The sequence below is a fragment of the Halichoerus grypus genome, chromosome 15 (assembly GCF_964656455.1).
Source record: "Halichoerus grypus chromosome 15, mHalGry1.hap1.1, whole genome shotgun sequence".
NCBI classification, from domain to species: domain Eukaryota; kingdom Metazoa; phylum Chordata; class Mammalia; order Carnivora; family Phocidae; genus Halichoerus; species Halichoerus grypus.
In genome coordinates, this window is record NC_135726.1 from 58557292 (window position 1) to 58570409 (window position 13118).

At 47.4% G+C, this 13118-nt stretch overlaps 1 protein-coding gene across 1 annotated transcript; it reads left to right on the forward strand.

Moving 5' to 3' along the window:
* Positions 1-6502: 6502 nt before the first annotated feature.
* On the forward strand, positions 6503-11128 carry LOC118549922 (zinc finger and SCAN domain-containing protein 5B-like). Its single transcript, XM_078062648.1, has 5 exons — positions 6503-6886; positions 8338-8544; positions 9463-9613; positions 9943-10553; positions 11072-11128. Exons 1-5 carry the CDS (start codon positions 6503-6505, stop codon positions 11126-11128), a joined length of 1410 nt encoding a protein of 469 aa, XP_077918774.1.
* Positions 11129-13118: the final 1990 nt, after the last annotated feature.

A 13118-nucleotide genomic window follows, 5' to 3' on the forward strand; every position in this document is an offset into this window, starting at 1 on the left:
ATCTCGGGGTTGTGAGTTTGAGCCTCACAGTGGACATAGAGATTACTTAAAAATAAAGTCTTAAAAAATTAATTTAAAAAAAACTTTAATTGTGGCCAATACACGTAACATGAAATTTACCATCTTTTTTTTTAAGACTTATTTTATTTATTTTAGAGAGAGAGCGCCAGCAGAGGGAGGGTCAGAGGGAGAAGCAGGTTCCTGCTGAGTGCGGAGCCCGATGTGGGGCTCAATCCCAGGACCCTGAGATCAGGACCTGAGCTGAAACCAAGAGTCAGATGCTTAACGGACTGAGACACCCAGCCGCCCCTGAAATTCACCATCTAAACCACGTTTAAGTGTCCAGTTCAGTGGCATAAAGGACCTTCGCACTGTGCAACTGTCACCACCATCCGCAGAGCCCTTTGCGTCTTGCAAAACCGAAAGTCTGCCCGCGTTGAAGGACCACTCCCCAGGAACCCGGCCCAGCTCCTTGGCACCGCAGTCCTGCTTAATGTCTTCAATCACAGCATCTGTCTTTTTGCGTCTGGATTATCTCACTTATCATAATGTCCTCAAGCTTCATCCCTGTTGTGGGGTGTGGTAGGATTCTCTTCCTTTTAAGGCTGAATGATATTCCCTATCTCCTGGGTGCTTAAAAAAAAAAAAAAATCCTGTCGAAGCCCCACCCTAAACGGAGAAAATCAGACCAAATGATCGGAGGGTGGGGCAAAGCCATGGGTGGTCTTGTTGGCTCTCTGTGTTCCTGGTGAACGCTGGCTGAGAACCTCAGGTGTATCGAGTGCTTCCTTCCACTGAGGCCCCGATCTGAGGTTTTACTTGGTAGGATTACACCAAAGGCGCGTGAACTGTGAATTAACCTGTCACTGAGGGTATTGGAGCTGGAACAGGTCAGTGTCTGGCTTACTGGATTTTGCCAGGTTTATCAGCTAGAGTAAGTACCCCTCTTCTGGGGTTTCTCAACCTCGGCACTCTGGACATTTCGGTTGGGATCATTCTTTATGTGGGGCCGTCCTGTGCATGATAGGATGTTGAGCAGCATCCTGGTCTCTACGTCAAGATGGCAGGAGCACCCTCTCCCCAGTTGTGACAACCAAACACGTCTCTAGACATTGTTGAATGTTCACGTGGGGCGAAATTATCCTATCCTAAAGGATACTAACTCATGGGGCCAAATAAGGACACAGCTAATTAAAAAAAAATCAACAAAGAGGGGCACCTGGGTGGCTCAGTCGTTAAGCGTCTGCCTTCGGCTCAGGTCATGATCTCAGGGTCCTGGGATCGAGCCCCGCATCGGGCTCCCTGCTCCGCGGGAAGCCTGCTTCTCCCCCTGCCCCTCCCCCTGACTTGTGTTCCCTCTCTCGCTATCTCTCTCTGTCAAATACATAAATAAAAATCTTTATAAAAAAAATCAACAAAGAATATAAAAGCTGGGTTACAGCTACTTTCAGAAACGGGGGTATTGCAACTGTTGTCCAAGAAATATAAATAAACATAAGAAACATAAATCAGCAACACGAAGTAAGAATTTAAAAAATTTTTAAATGCAATGAATATTAATTAAGAAAAATATGCGATAGCTGAAGGAACACCGCGGGTGGGAAATATGGCAGAACAGACACAACAAGAGAAATTAGAGAAGAGGAACAAAACATCGGAGACTCTTCCAGAAGTGAGAAAGCATGAAGAATCCAGGCCCGACTCGAGGGGAACATGAGAAGGGAGAGGAGGAAATATTTGTAAGAAATCATAAAGATAAATTTCATACGTTTAAAGATGAAAGAGCTCTCAGACCCGTAGTGTTCTTTAGGCTGAACGGGAAAAATCTACACGTGGTCACAAACGAATGAATTTCAAAAATGCCTAAAAGAAAGAAAAATCCAAATCATTTCCGCAGGAAGGCTTATATGGCTTTTCTGGTGGCAACACTGGGCGCAGCTGACAGTGCAGCAAATACTTTTCAGGAGTTGAAGGAAAACAATGTAAATCTGCAATTTTCTATCCAGGCAGATATTCGTCTCAATGGGGGGCGCGAAAGAAAAGTACCTCCGTACCACTTATATGAGGTCATTTATAGTCGCAGAAAAAATTAGAAGATCTTAAGAAATAGTCCAGAACCTTGGATGTGTCACCTCTGTGTGTGTGTAGGTATGTATCTACCTATAGATCTGTCATCTATCCAATCTATTTATCAGTATTTATATATGGAGCATCTACTGGGCAAACGCTGTTCTAGGTCCCAAGCATCAACCTCAGTGCTGACTCAGTAAATGGAACAGGGCACCAGATCTTATGAAGCTTGCAGTGAATACTGGGGAACACCAGCAATAAGGAAATATAAGCAAGTAAATGCACAATATGTATGATGGTGGTAAATAATAAGAATAAGAATAAACCAGGCTCTGGATGCCTGGGTGGCTCAGTCGGTTAGGAGTCTGACTCTCTGATCTCAGCTCAGGTCTTGATCTCAGGGTTGTGAGGTTAGGCCGCTGCGTTGGGCTCCGCGCTGGGCGTGGAGCCTACTTGAAAATAAAATAAAATAAACCAGGTTCGTGAAGGTTCTCTACTAGGGCAAGTCCAGGGAACAATTGGGCACCGTGTGTGGACATTTCTGGGTGTCACAGCCGAGGGGTGCTCCTGGCATCCTGTGGGCAGAGCGCATTCCAGTCCACGGAGCAAGACCCCGTGGACAAAGTCCCAGAGCAGAAGCATGCCAGGCTTGCTCAGGCAGCTGAGGAGGGGGCTGAGGAGGGGGCTGAGAAAGGGGGAGCATGCAGGTGAGATGCTGAAGGCCTCTGGGTGCAGAGAAAGGACAAGGCTTCTCCTCCAAGTGCTCTGCAAACTATGGGTCGGTTCTGAAGGGCAGTGAAATGTATGGCTGGGTTCTCGTCACAGAATCTGGGGCCACGGGGAACGCAGCCCTCGGGGGCAGGAGGGCAGAGGGGACCATTCTGGAAGCGGCAGCAAAGGTCCAGGTCCCAGAGAGATTAGAAGAGGCAGCAGTGAGGGGATGAGTGGTCAGATTCTGAATCCGATTTGGTGGTGGGTCCCCCATGTACTGGACTCAGGATGAAAGGGCAGAGTTTATGTGGCCAGAAAGCCACCATTCTGCTCCCAAGGAGTCTGAGGTTTGCAGGGTTTAGAGACTCTCTTGGGCCCCCAGAATCATCCAAAGCCAGGAGCCTTCCAATTCATCTGAAATGTTAACACAAAAAAGTTCACTATCTGAATGGACTTGTTATGATTTGATGGACACGGAGAGCTTCCAAAATTGTAACCCAGTCATGCCCAATCCTTGATTAAAATTCATGCGGTAACATGCAGACCCACCATTATAGCTTTTCAGAATTTATGAGACCTGATTCAGGGGGACAAGAAGGTCCACAGAGAAGCCTCATGTATCTCAAAACCACCTTCCCCACTCAGGGAGAAAAGGAATACAGAGCCGTGTCTACGTGCTTTCGTCTGCTTTGCATTGTTTTTGTAAAAGGGTAAGTTGACATATCAAATCAGTGATTTAAACTAGTTTGAGCAAAGCTTTAAGGTATTAATCCCAAGGTATTGAAAAATAGTAAAAATAAGTTTTAAAAAATCACGAATATTCTTTATGTATCAATAATTACTTTTCATTTTTCAGTACCTTGGAATTAATGTGTTAGAGCTTTGCTTGGGCTAGATTATTTTTTTCGAAGGTTTTATTTTTTATTTGTAAGTAATCTCTGTACCCAGTACAGGGCTCGAACTCACAACCCTGAGATCAGGAGTCGCATGACCCACGGACTGAACCACCCAGGCACCCCCTGAACTAGATTAAATCACTGGTTTGATACCAGCCTCCCATCTCTTCACACGTTCTTGATTTGATGAGTTAGCTCTGCCTTTGGCATTTAGGAAAAGCTCAGCCTGCAAAATGGGTATGATGTTGTACTTTTCTCTACTCACATGCAGCCTCTAGTTTTCTAAATACCTACCTCTCACGCTTTGCCTTGTCAGCTCATTTTAAATAAAATCTTGACCCAAAGTGCTTAAAACTTGCAGCTCTACGTTCCCTGACTCCTTTGAATGCTTCAGGCATATGATAAATAATTCAGTAGACCAGGAAAACAAATATTGTTTCCAAGTAAACTTATTTAATAAATTCCTTTTTTTTTTTTTTTTCTCTTGATGGAGTTTCAGTGGGAATTGTAACCCACGCTGCCATCTTCAGTGGTTCATTCCATGGCCTTAAACTAATCTTTGGGCTGATGAGGTAACAGGAAGTCTGGGGTTTCTCTGGCTGTATATAAACAGAGCTGTATATTTCAGCTCAAGGCTGTTGGAGAGCGAGTCTCGGCTGGAGGCAGGAAGACCTGAAGACGAGGTAACTTACAAGGTAAGTTACGGGTGGGGCCGTCCAAGGGTGCTTGGGACCTGGGATGGACGGATGGAGGTTGGTACCAGGAGGATTTGGGTCTGTATTCACTATGCATTAGCTCCAAGGTCTTGCGAAAGCAAAGGATCTTCCTATACCCCATTATTAACTTTGAATCATTATGGTATGATTTGATTCGTGGTATGTGTGGTTTATACTTTGAACCAGGGTTTCTCAACCTCAGATGGTATTTTTGGCCAGATGATTTTGTTGTTGTTTTGTGTGGGGAGGGGAGTTGGGGGTCTGTCCTGTGCACTGTAGGCTATTTAGGGGTATCTCCCCATCTGCCTCCCCCATGTCCAGGTCATGACATCCAAAAATGTCTCCAGATGTTGCCCAGGGTCCCGAGGTGCCAAGGGGAGTAGGGCAAATCACCCTTGGTTGAGAATTACAGCTCTAGATGTTGGTCACTCCATTTTTTACCATTGGGTAAAGATGTGCTGGGCGTGTGCTCGGCATCCTCTTATTTTATCCTCAGACAATGTAAGAGGTAGGTTTTATTGTCCCCAAGTTATGGAGAAGGATTATGGCCTCCCAAGAGCTGATTGACTTAGCTAACAGCTAAATGAAGCTAGAACATGGGATTAAAACAACACTGGGCTGAAGTAGCCTTCCCCAATGATCTGAAATAGGACAAAAGTTGACTATTAGGGATTTTAGGCAAATGTATTAGCGTTGAATTCCGTGTGGCACATGGTTCTCCTGAGATTTCTAAACTTGCCATACTGTTGCTTAAAAACACATCGCCGGGTTTTTGTTCTCCACAGGGTAAAAACCAAACCTTTAAATAAGGACCTTTTATCAACCTACTAGCCCAGCCAGGATTAAAGCCCCTTTCTCTACCTGGGTGCCACGTGGCTCTCAGGGGCCTGCTGAGTACCCCCAAGTCTTCATCCCTTCCTCAGGTTGACCCCTGACCTCTCACTAGAAGGAAAGTGTGGGTTGCATTTTTCTGTAGCTGTTGTTCTTTTTTTTTTTTAGATTTTTATTTGGGAGAGAGCACACTGCCAAGCAGGGGGGAGGGGCAGAGGGAGAGGGGATAAGCAGGCTCCCGCTGAGCAGGGCTCAATCGCAGGACCCTGGAAGCATTACCTAAGCCGAAGGCAGACGCCCCACGTAGCTGTTGTTCTTGGAATAAAATGGATATCTGCAGATTATCAAGGTGGTTCTTGCCTTTGGAAGCTAGGTTGAGAACCTCCTAAAAGCTCTTAGCTCTCAAAATCTTGCTTTTTGAAAATTTCAAAGAGCGTTGGGTTTTAAATCCGTTTTCTGGGATGAGATTAAGGTATTTAACCCATAGAGACCGAGCGCAGATTAACGGATTGCCTGGGGGTGGGGGTGGGGAAGGGGGCAGCGCCTGCTCCAGGGGGACAGGGTTTCCTTTGGGGGGATGAATAAATCCTGGAACTAGACAGCGGTGAATGGTTGCATAGCACTGCAAATGTGAGTAGTGCCGCAAAGTTGTGCATTTTAAGAGTTAAAAATGGTGAATTTTGTGTTAGTGCCAGGTGCATCTTACCACAGTAACAAAGTATCTGTTAAGCCTGTTAGGACTCTTCTGAGTCCTCCCTTTCCTGGAACAAAGCAATATCCTGGGATCAACAAGGAAATGTGTTGGGGGACCATCTTAGATTAATATTTCCAGTGTTACTACACCACATGAAATTCTCAGGTTGTAAACATTTTTCTGTATTCTGCAAAGAATGATATTGTCCCAACATACAGATGAGAAAACTGGGCCCACCTCTGTACATTTAAAGCTCAGAATCTAGGGGGCCATTCAGACCTTTGAAACCACCTTTTATACTATAAAGGTGGACATTGGAAAAATAATAGTGGGGGTTACTTTCCACGGTATTTAATACAGGACCAGTTGGGGACGGTGTCTAGTGTTTGGGTGAAGGGTTTGGAGGGGAGGGGGTGGGTAAGAAGTTAAACTAATGTGGTTCATTCTTTTTTCCCCCCCGACTTCTGAACAAACAGCGGGTCCATTGCTGAGGAAAACCAGAGTAAATCCCTTTAGGTAGGTCTTGATTAGGCACCAGCTTCTAGAGAGTTTGCAGAGTCATACCGGAAAATTCTCCGGTCAATATGGCTACAGACCAGACATTTCCAGGGGGTCAGGAGAAACCCCAAGGCAGCCCCGGGTCAGAGCTGCCGCAATCTCTACCATCGCCGGGAGCCCTCACTGGGAGGCAGGACGGCAACTGTGAGTCTTGGCACCTGAGCTTCAGGGCGTTTACGAGCTCCGAGCAGTCGGACCCCCTCGACGACCTGGGGAGGCTCTGTGAGCTCTGCTACTTGTGGCTAAGGCCGGACCTTCACACCAAGGAGCAGATCCTGGACACGCTGGTGATGGAGCAGTTCATGATCTCCATGCCTCAGGAGCTTCAGGTCTTAGTCAAGGAAAGTGGTGTGCAGAGCTGCAAAGACTTGCGGGACCTGCTGAGAAGCAACCGGACCCCCAAGAAATGGGTGAGCAGGGCCCTCCTGACGGGAACAGGGAAGGGGGAGCTGGTGTGGGGGCTGCACGGTGCCCTTGGACTAGAAAGGACATGGGGGCTTTCTTCTGGGTCAGTGTGGGAGACAGTGTGCCCCTCAGGAGACACTCGGCAATGTCGAGAGACATTTCTGGCTGTCACGACAGGGAGGAGATGGGAGGTTACTAGCCTCTGGTGGGTTTCAGGAGTCTATGCACTTTGCCATCATTCACCCTACACGACCTCTCGTGGAAGACAGTTGTGTAAGGGACATTCCAGAGGCTCCAGGAGAAAGGAGCCCGTAACCGGTCCAGTCCATTACATTTATAATTCTTGACATCTCCAGAGACCCTCTTAAAAGTGGTCCTACCTGAGTAAAGTGGCTACAATTTACAGAGAGGGGCGCTACGTTGTCATGGTAACTAGAGTCCTGGGATGATGCTGAGGAAAGGAGGAGGGTGGGATAGTAGGCTTCCAACTCGATGGGGGTCTCAGATCCACTAGTGACACTGGGATGGATCATCCTCGGGGGCTTCCCTCGGCATCGTAGTGTCTAGTGGCATCCTTGATGTCGATGGCAACCTCCCCCGGTTGTGAAAGTAAAAAACAAAACGAAATCTCTGGTGCTTGCCAAATGTCCCTCCGAGAGCGGTCAAAATGGCTCGCAGGTAAGACTCTCCAGACCAGGTAAGACCTTACGTTGGAACATTTTCCATCGTGGTGGCTGGAGGGCGCCTGTATGCTTTGTAGAAAAAGCAAGGGTCTGCAGGATCTAGGAGGGGATGGGACTTGGTGTATAGCACCAGTCATGGGGAGACGGGCTCCTCTGTAGGTAATTTTGTAAGTGGGCAGGAGGGAACCGGGTCCAACATGGCAATCCTCCCTTCCCTGAGCACTCCGGTAGGCGATGAAATTCTCCAGGGGTGAGCCGAGAATGGGAATTAGGAGCTTCGACAACATTGTGGGAGAATAGCCATGGCAACTCTAAGATGTTAATCTGGGATGATAGATAAAGGAATTCTTAAGACCGGCTGAATGAGATGGAAGCCAAGCGTGTGAAATCTCACTTGGGCGCGGTGTTGGATTTCTCACCGCAACATACCTCATGTGCTCGAGGTCGGGAGTGGACAAGGCATGCTTTAGGATGATGGTTTGAGGGCTGAGTATTAGCTGAGGTGGTGGGGGGCAAATGGGGTGGTGTTGAAGTTGATTAGATATTGTGGCTAGGCCAATGGTTGTCCAACACAAGGGGATGGGGTAAGTCCACCTTCACCCCCTAGGGTGCATTTGACACTGTTTGGAGACAGTTTTGGTTGTCACACCTTGGGAGGTTGCTGTTTTAAACAAGTAATTCCAACAATGTGTGAGTGTATGGTAGCTTCATACAGTCAGAGCTACGTTCCGGTTCTCAGTGAGTCTGATCTTGGTTGATCCTTGCCCCCCCAGACCATAGTCACCTTACAAGGACAGGAATTTCTTGTGCAAAGTTCAGATGCTCAGATGGCTGAAGCTGAGGGCAGTGACATGGACCTCGTGACGGACTTGTCCAAGAAGCCCCAATCCTCTGTGAGCGAGACACGTCCAGAGGACAGCCAGAAGGTTAGCAGAGAGCTGCAGAATCTGCCAGGAGTCAATGAACCGTCAACGGGGCAGGTGAGTGTGACACCCTCCCCAATCTCTAGGGAGTGGTGGCAGAAGGGACGGGAAGAAGCGGTGGGGGTAGCTGGGGAATAATTGGGATAGTGGCAGAGCACAGAACTGGACCCATTGACCCTAGGAATTCCCATGATTGCATCAAGCCCATAGACATCTCTGAGCCTCTGGAGAATGAAGACTCCTCAGCCTTTGCCCGTCTGCCATTGAAGCTCTTTTAGGGTTAAGGGTAGGAAGAAAGAAATAGTCTCAATGAAATGGTGCTAGGTTAGTTTGCCACGGGGTAATGAACTGAAGGCTGATTTTTCCATAGCCGATTTTCTCAGGCATCCCATGAAATGACAATCGGACAAAGGACACGTTTTGGAAATGACTATAGTCAATACGTTACGTTAAGGGAGTGGTTCTCACCTGGAGTTGTTTTGCCTCTGGAAGACATTTGCAAGTGTCCGGAGACCTTTTTCCATTGTCAGAATGGAGGTGGGGTTGGAGGATGGAATTGACATTAGTGGGTAGAAACCAGGGATGCTGCTATAATCGATCATCCCACAGTGCACAGGACAGCCTCACAACAGGGAATCATCCAACCAAAATATCAGTAGTGCTGAGTAGGGACACCTGGACCTAGAGCCACCTTGCTTCCCGGGCAGGGGAAGCCGGATGACCTGAGGAGGAGTGCTCAGAATTAAGCGTAAAGGCTGCGATGTGTGGACATGATTTAAAGGCATGGTGGGTACTGGTTATCGACAGGGAGTGATGAGTGGCCCAGAGGAAGCCTGGACACATCCACACACTGTATTATTGAGAAAGTTGGTGTCTCAGATTAGGGAGGTGGGCAGGATGGGGAAAGAGGAGACAAGAGCTTCCCACACCCAAAGTTAGACATGTTGGTAACTACACTTGGTTGCCCATTGTCAGGGACAGAACGTTCTCCTGCCAGAGACCATTCCTGGGAAAGATGTATGGGAGGGCCTGAGACCCAAGGAGAACTTGAAGAAGAATCTGATGGAAGATCTGGAGGAGACAACAATACTGACATCCCAAGAGCCTCAGCTTCTGCAGGGTCCTGGTGAGCATGGAAACTGGAAATTCAGAGGAGTTAGTGGCTTCTTCCTATGCTGGGGAGGGAGCTCTGAAATGTCAAGTCTTCTCTATCACTGACTGTCCACAGTGTCCTACGTACAACCCCATCCCAGGTTTGTTGGTTAATGGGAAGTTCTCAGCCCACAGCAGTGTTCGGTTCAAACGAGGTTGGTATCATTGAAAATGCTCTTTATTAAGTGTTGTGTGTTAACCCTCGTTCAACAGATTCTACGAGGGCAGACGGTGGGAAGAATCTCCAACAAGGAACCGGTATTATGAATGTGAATGCCGACACACCTCCCACCCACGTTTCAGAGAGACAAATTTCCACTTGGAGTGGGAACAAAAGAGATTCTCAGAAGAGTCCAAGAAATCCCAAAGGAAGAAAACTGGACAACATCTCCATTTCCAAAGAAGTGCCCCAAGAGGGGACCCCATATTTGGCCAAAGGAGAATTCTCAGCTCAACCTGTGTCCCATTCGGTCCATCCTGTTGGGGAAAAAACCACGGGACAGACACCAGCCCTATGCAGCATATGTCAGAAAGGATTTCGTTATAAGTCCCAGTTTTACACTCACTGGAGGACACACACGGGAGAGAGGCCTTTCAAATGCGATACCTGTTCTGGGGGTTTCATGCAGCCTTCAGACCTCCGAGTCCACCAGCGAATCCACACAGGCGAGAAGCCGTACTCCTGTGAACTCTGCCACAAGACGTTCACCCACGACTCCACCCTGCGGAGTCACTGGAGGGTCCATACAAAGGAGAAGCCTTACCCGTGTGAAGACTGCGGGAAAACGTTTAGCCACAAAGGGAACCTCAACGTCCACCGACGCATCCACTCGGGATTAAAACCCTACACGTGTCACGAGTGTAACTGCGCCTTTCGTCAGCTGGGAACTTTTAAACGCCACCAAAAAACACATGCAAAGTGACTTCCTGACGAGTCCATGATCGGGTCCAAGTCCCATCAGCCCCAAGAAGGAAGTTAATGGTGACCTGTCACCGATTTTTGTAAAAATGACATGGGACGTCTTGAGCACTTGCAAGGTTTCTGGAACACAACAGATGTTCCATAAACGTTAATTATGAGGATCTTGGAATGATGACATCTTCCCTGTTGGTTTTCATTTTCTGTTTAATTATGTCCCATTGTTTCCTTGTAAGCTTTTTGGTTTATGTTGCTACTGTTGCAATAAAGGCAAGTCTTGTTTTCAATATTTCCTTATAAAATTGTGGCTGCGGATTGTTATCCCGTTGTCCTTTATTTCCTTGTAAAATAGGATGATCCAAGTAAGGCGGCCAGATTAGATAGGAGATACCCCGTGATACTAGAATTTCAGATGAACACGTTGTAAGTATAAACACATTCTGAATCATTTATCAAATAATCACTGAGCAACTTTTTTTTTTTTAAGATTTTTTTTTTTTTAATTTATCAGAGAGAGAAAGCACAAGCAGGGGGAGCAGCATGCAGAGGGAAAAGCAGGCTTCCCGCTGAGCAGAGAGCCCGATGGGGGACTCGATCCCAGGACCCTGGATCATGACCTGAGCCGAAGGCAGATGCTTAACCAACTGAACCACCCAGGCACCCCCAACTTTTTTTAAAGACATTTTTTAGAACAGGTTTAGTTTCACAACAAAACTGAGCACAAAGTACAGAGATTTCCCAGAGACTCCCCCGTCCCCACTCAAACACATCCTCCCTTACCATCAGCATCCCCCCCAGAGTGGTACGTTTGCTACAAATTATGAGCCTAGGCTGATGTTATTGTCCCCCAAAGCCCAGAGTTCAGGGGTCAGTCAGTGTTGTACCTTCCCCGGATTTAGACAGACGCATGACGTGCACCCACCGTTATGGTCTCATGCAGAGTAGTTTCTCTGCCCTAAAAATCCTTTGTGCTCTGCCTGTTCAAATCTCTTTGTCACCTGCACCCTGAGTATTTTGCTAAATTTGGTAACGTGTAATTTTTCTCAAGTCCATACGATTGCCCTATGTCCCACACCATTTCCTCTATTAACCTTGTGCGTTAGAATGGCACATCTACTGATGTAGTACTTTCAGATAAAGGCCCATACTTGACTGATTTCCTTGCTTTTCCTGTAATATCAGGTCCCAGCCTCCCATCAGGATCCCACGCTGCATTTCCTGATGCTTCCTTAGACTCCCCTTGGTAGTGAGTCTCTCAGATCTTCCTTGTTTTTGATGTCCTGAGAATCTGCACTTTTAAGAAATTCCCAGTGAGGGGCGCCTGGGTGGCTCAGTCGTTAAGCGTCTGCGTTCGGTTTGGGTCATGGTCCCAGGGTCCTGGGATCGAGCCGCGCATTGGGCTCCCTGCTCCGCGGGAGGCCTGCTTCTCCCTCTACCCACTCCCCCTGCTTGTGTTCCCTCTCTCACTGTGTCTCTCTCTGTCAAATAAATAAAATCTTAAAAAAAAAAAAAAAAAAAGAAAGAAATTCCCAGTGATAGGGATGCTTTTGGTCTTGGGAAATCTTGAGAAAAGCGGGTGTAGTTCGTAGGTTGGGTCCAGTAACCTTCAGAGCTCTGAGTCTGTCCCTTCCCACAGGGGCAGCCCCTTTACAAAAGTCCTGTTTAAGGAGGAAGATTTAAGGTCCTTCCCTGGGGCAGGGTCCCGGTGGTGCATGTGGACTCGCTTCTCATCCAGACCAGGCTCTGAGCAGTCTTGTGGCTGAGTGGGAGGTGGTTCTCCCTCTTGGTGATTAAGTCTGACTTCCTTCACCAGATCTAGAAAATGTTTTCATGATACAACCTGCTCGTTTATCTTAATCAGTTAACTTCACCCGAATTAACTCATCAATTAACTTCACCAGAAGTTTCTTTGCAGCCCCATTTTCCAATCTGGCTGCATGTTGGAGGCACCTGGAGAGTTAAAAAGCCACCGGCCCGTGGGGGCCACATCCAGAGATGAGGATTTGGCTGGTCTGGGGGGTGGCCGGGGCATCGGGAGATCCTAATGCGTGGCTGACACAAAGAGGATGAACACCGCTTCCCCTGCCCCCGCGGATATCTCCATGCCTCCAGGATACGGTTAGGATTTAGGAAGAGGGTGAGTGGGGCAAGTATGATCAACCATTCCTACCCTCTGGGTGTGGACCTCCACCCACTGCATCCACACAACCGTGATCCTTGTTAGGAATTAAATAACACCCAGGGGTATTGAGGGCACAGCACGTTCTGCAGGGAGCACTGGGTGTTATACGAAAACAATGGATCGTGGATCACCACATCAAAAACTAACGATGTACTGTATGGTGGCTAATATAACATAATAAAATAAAATTTAAAAAAAGAAATTAAATAACAATCAGGCCCAAACCTACTGAATCAGAAGCCTGGGGGTGGAGTCCTGCACTCCATTTAAAGGGGGATTCTAATACATCCTAAGATTTTCTAACAGTTGCCCCGCATCACTGGTTCTTACACTGGAAATCACTTGGGTAGAGTTTTGCTTTGTTTCTGAAATAACTAT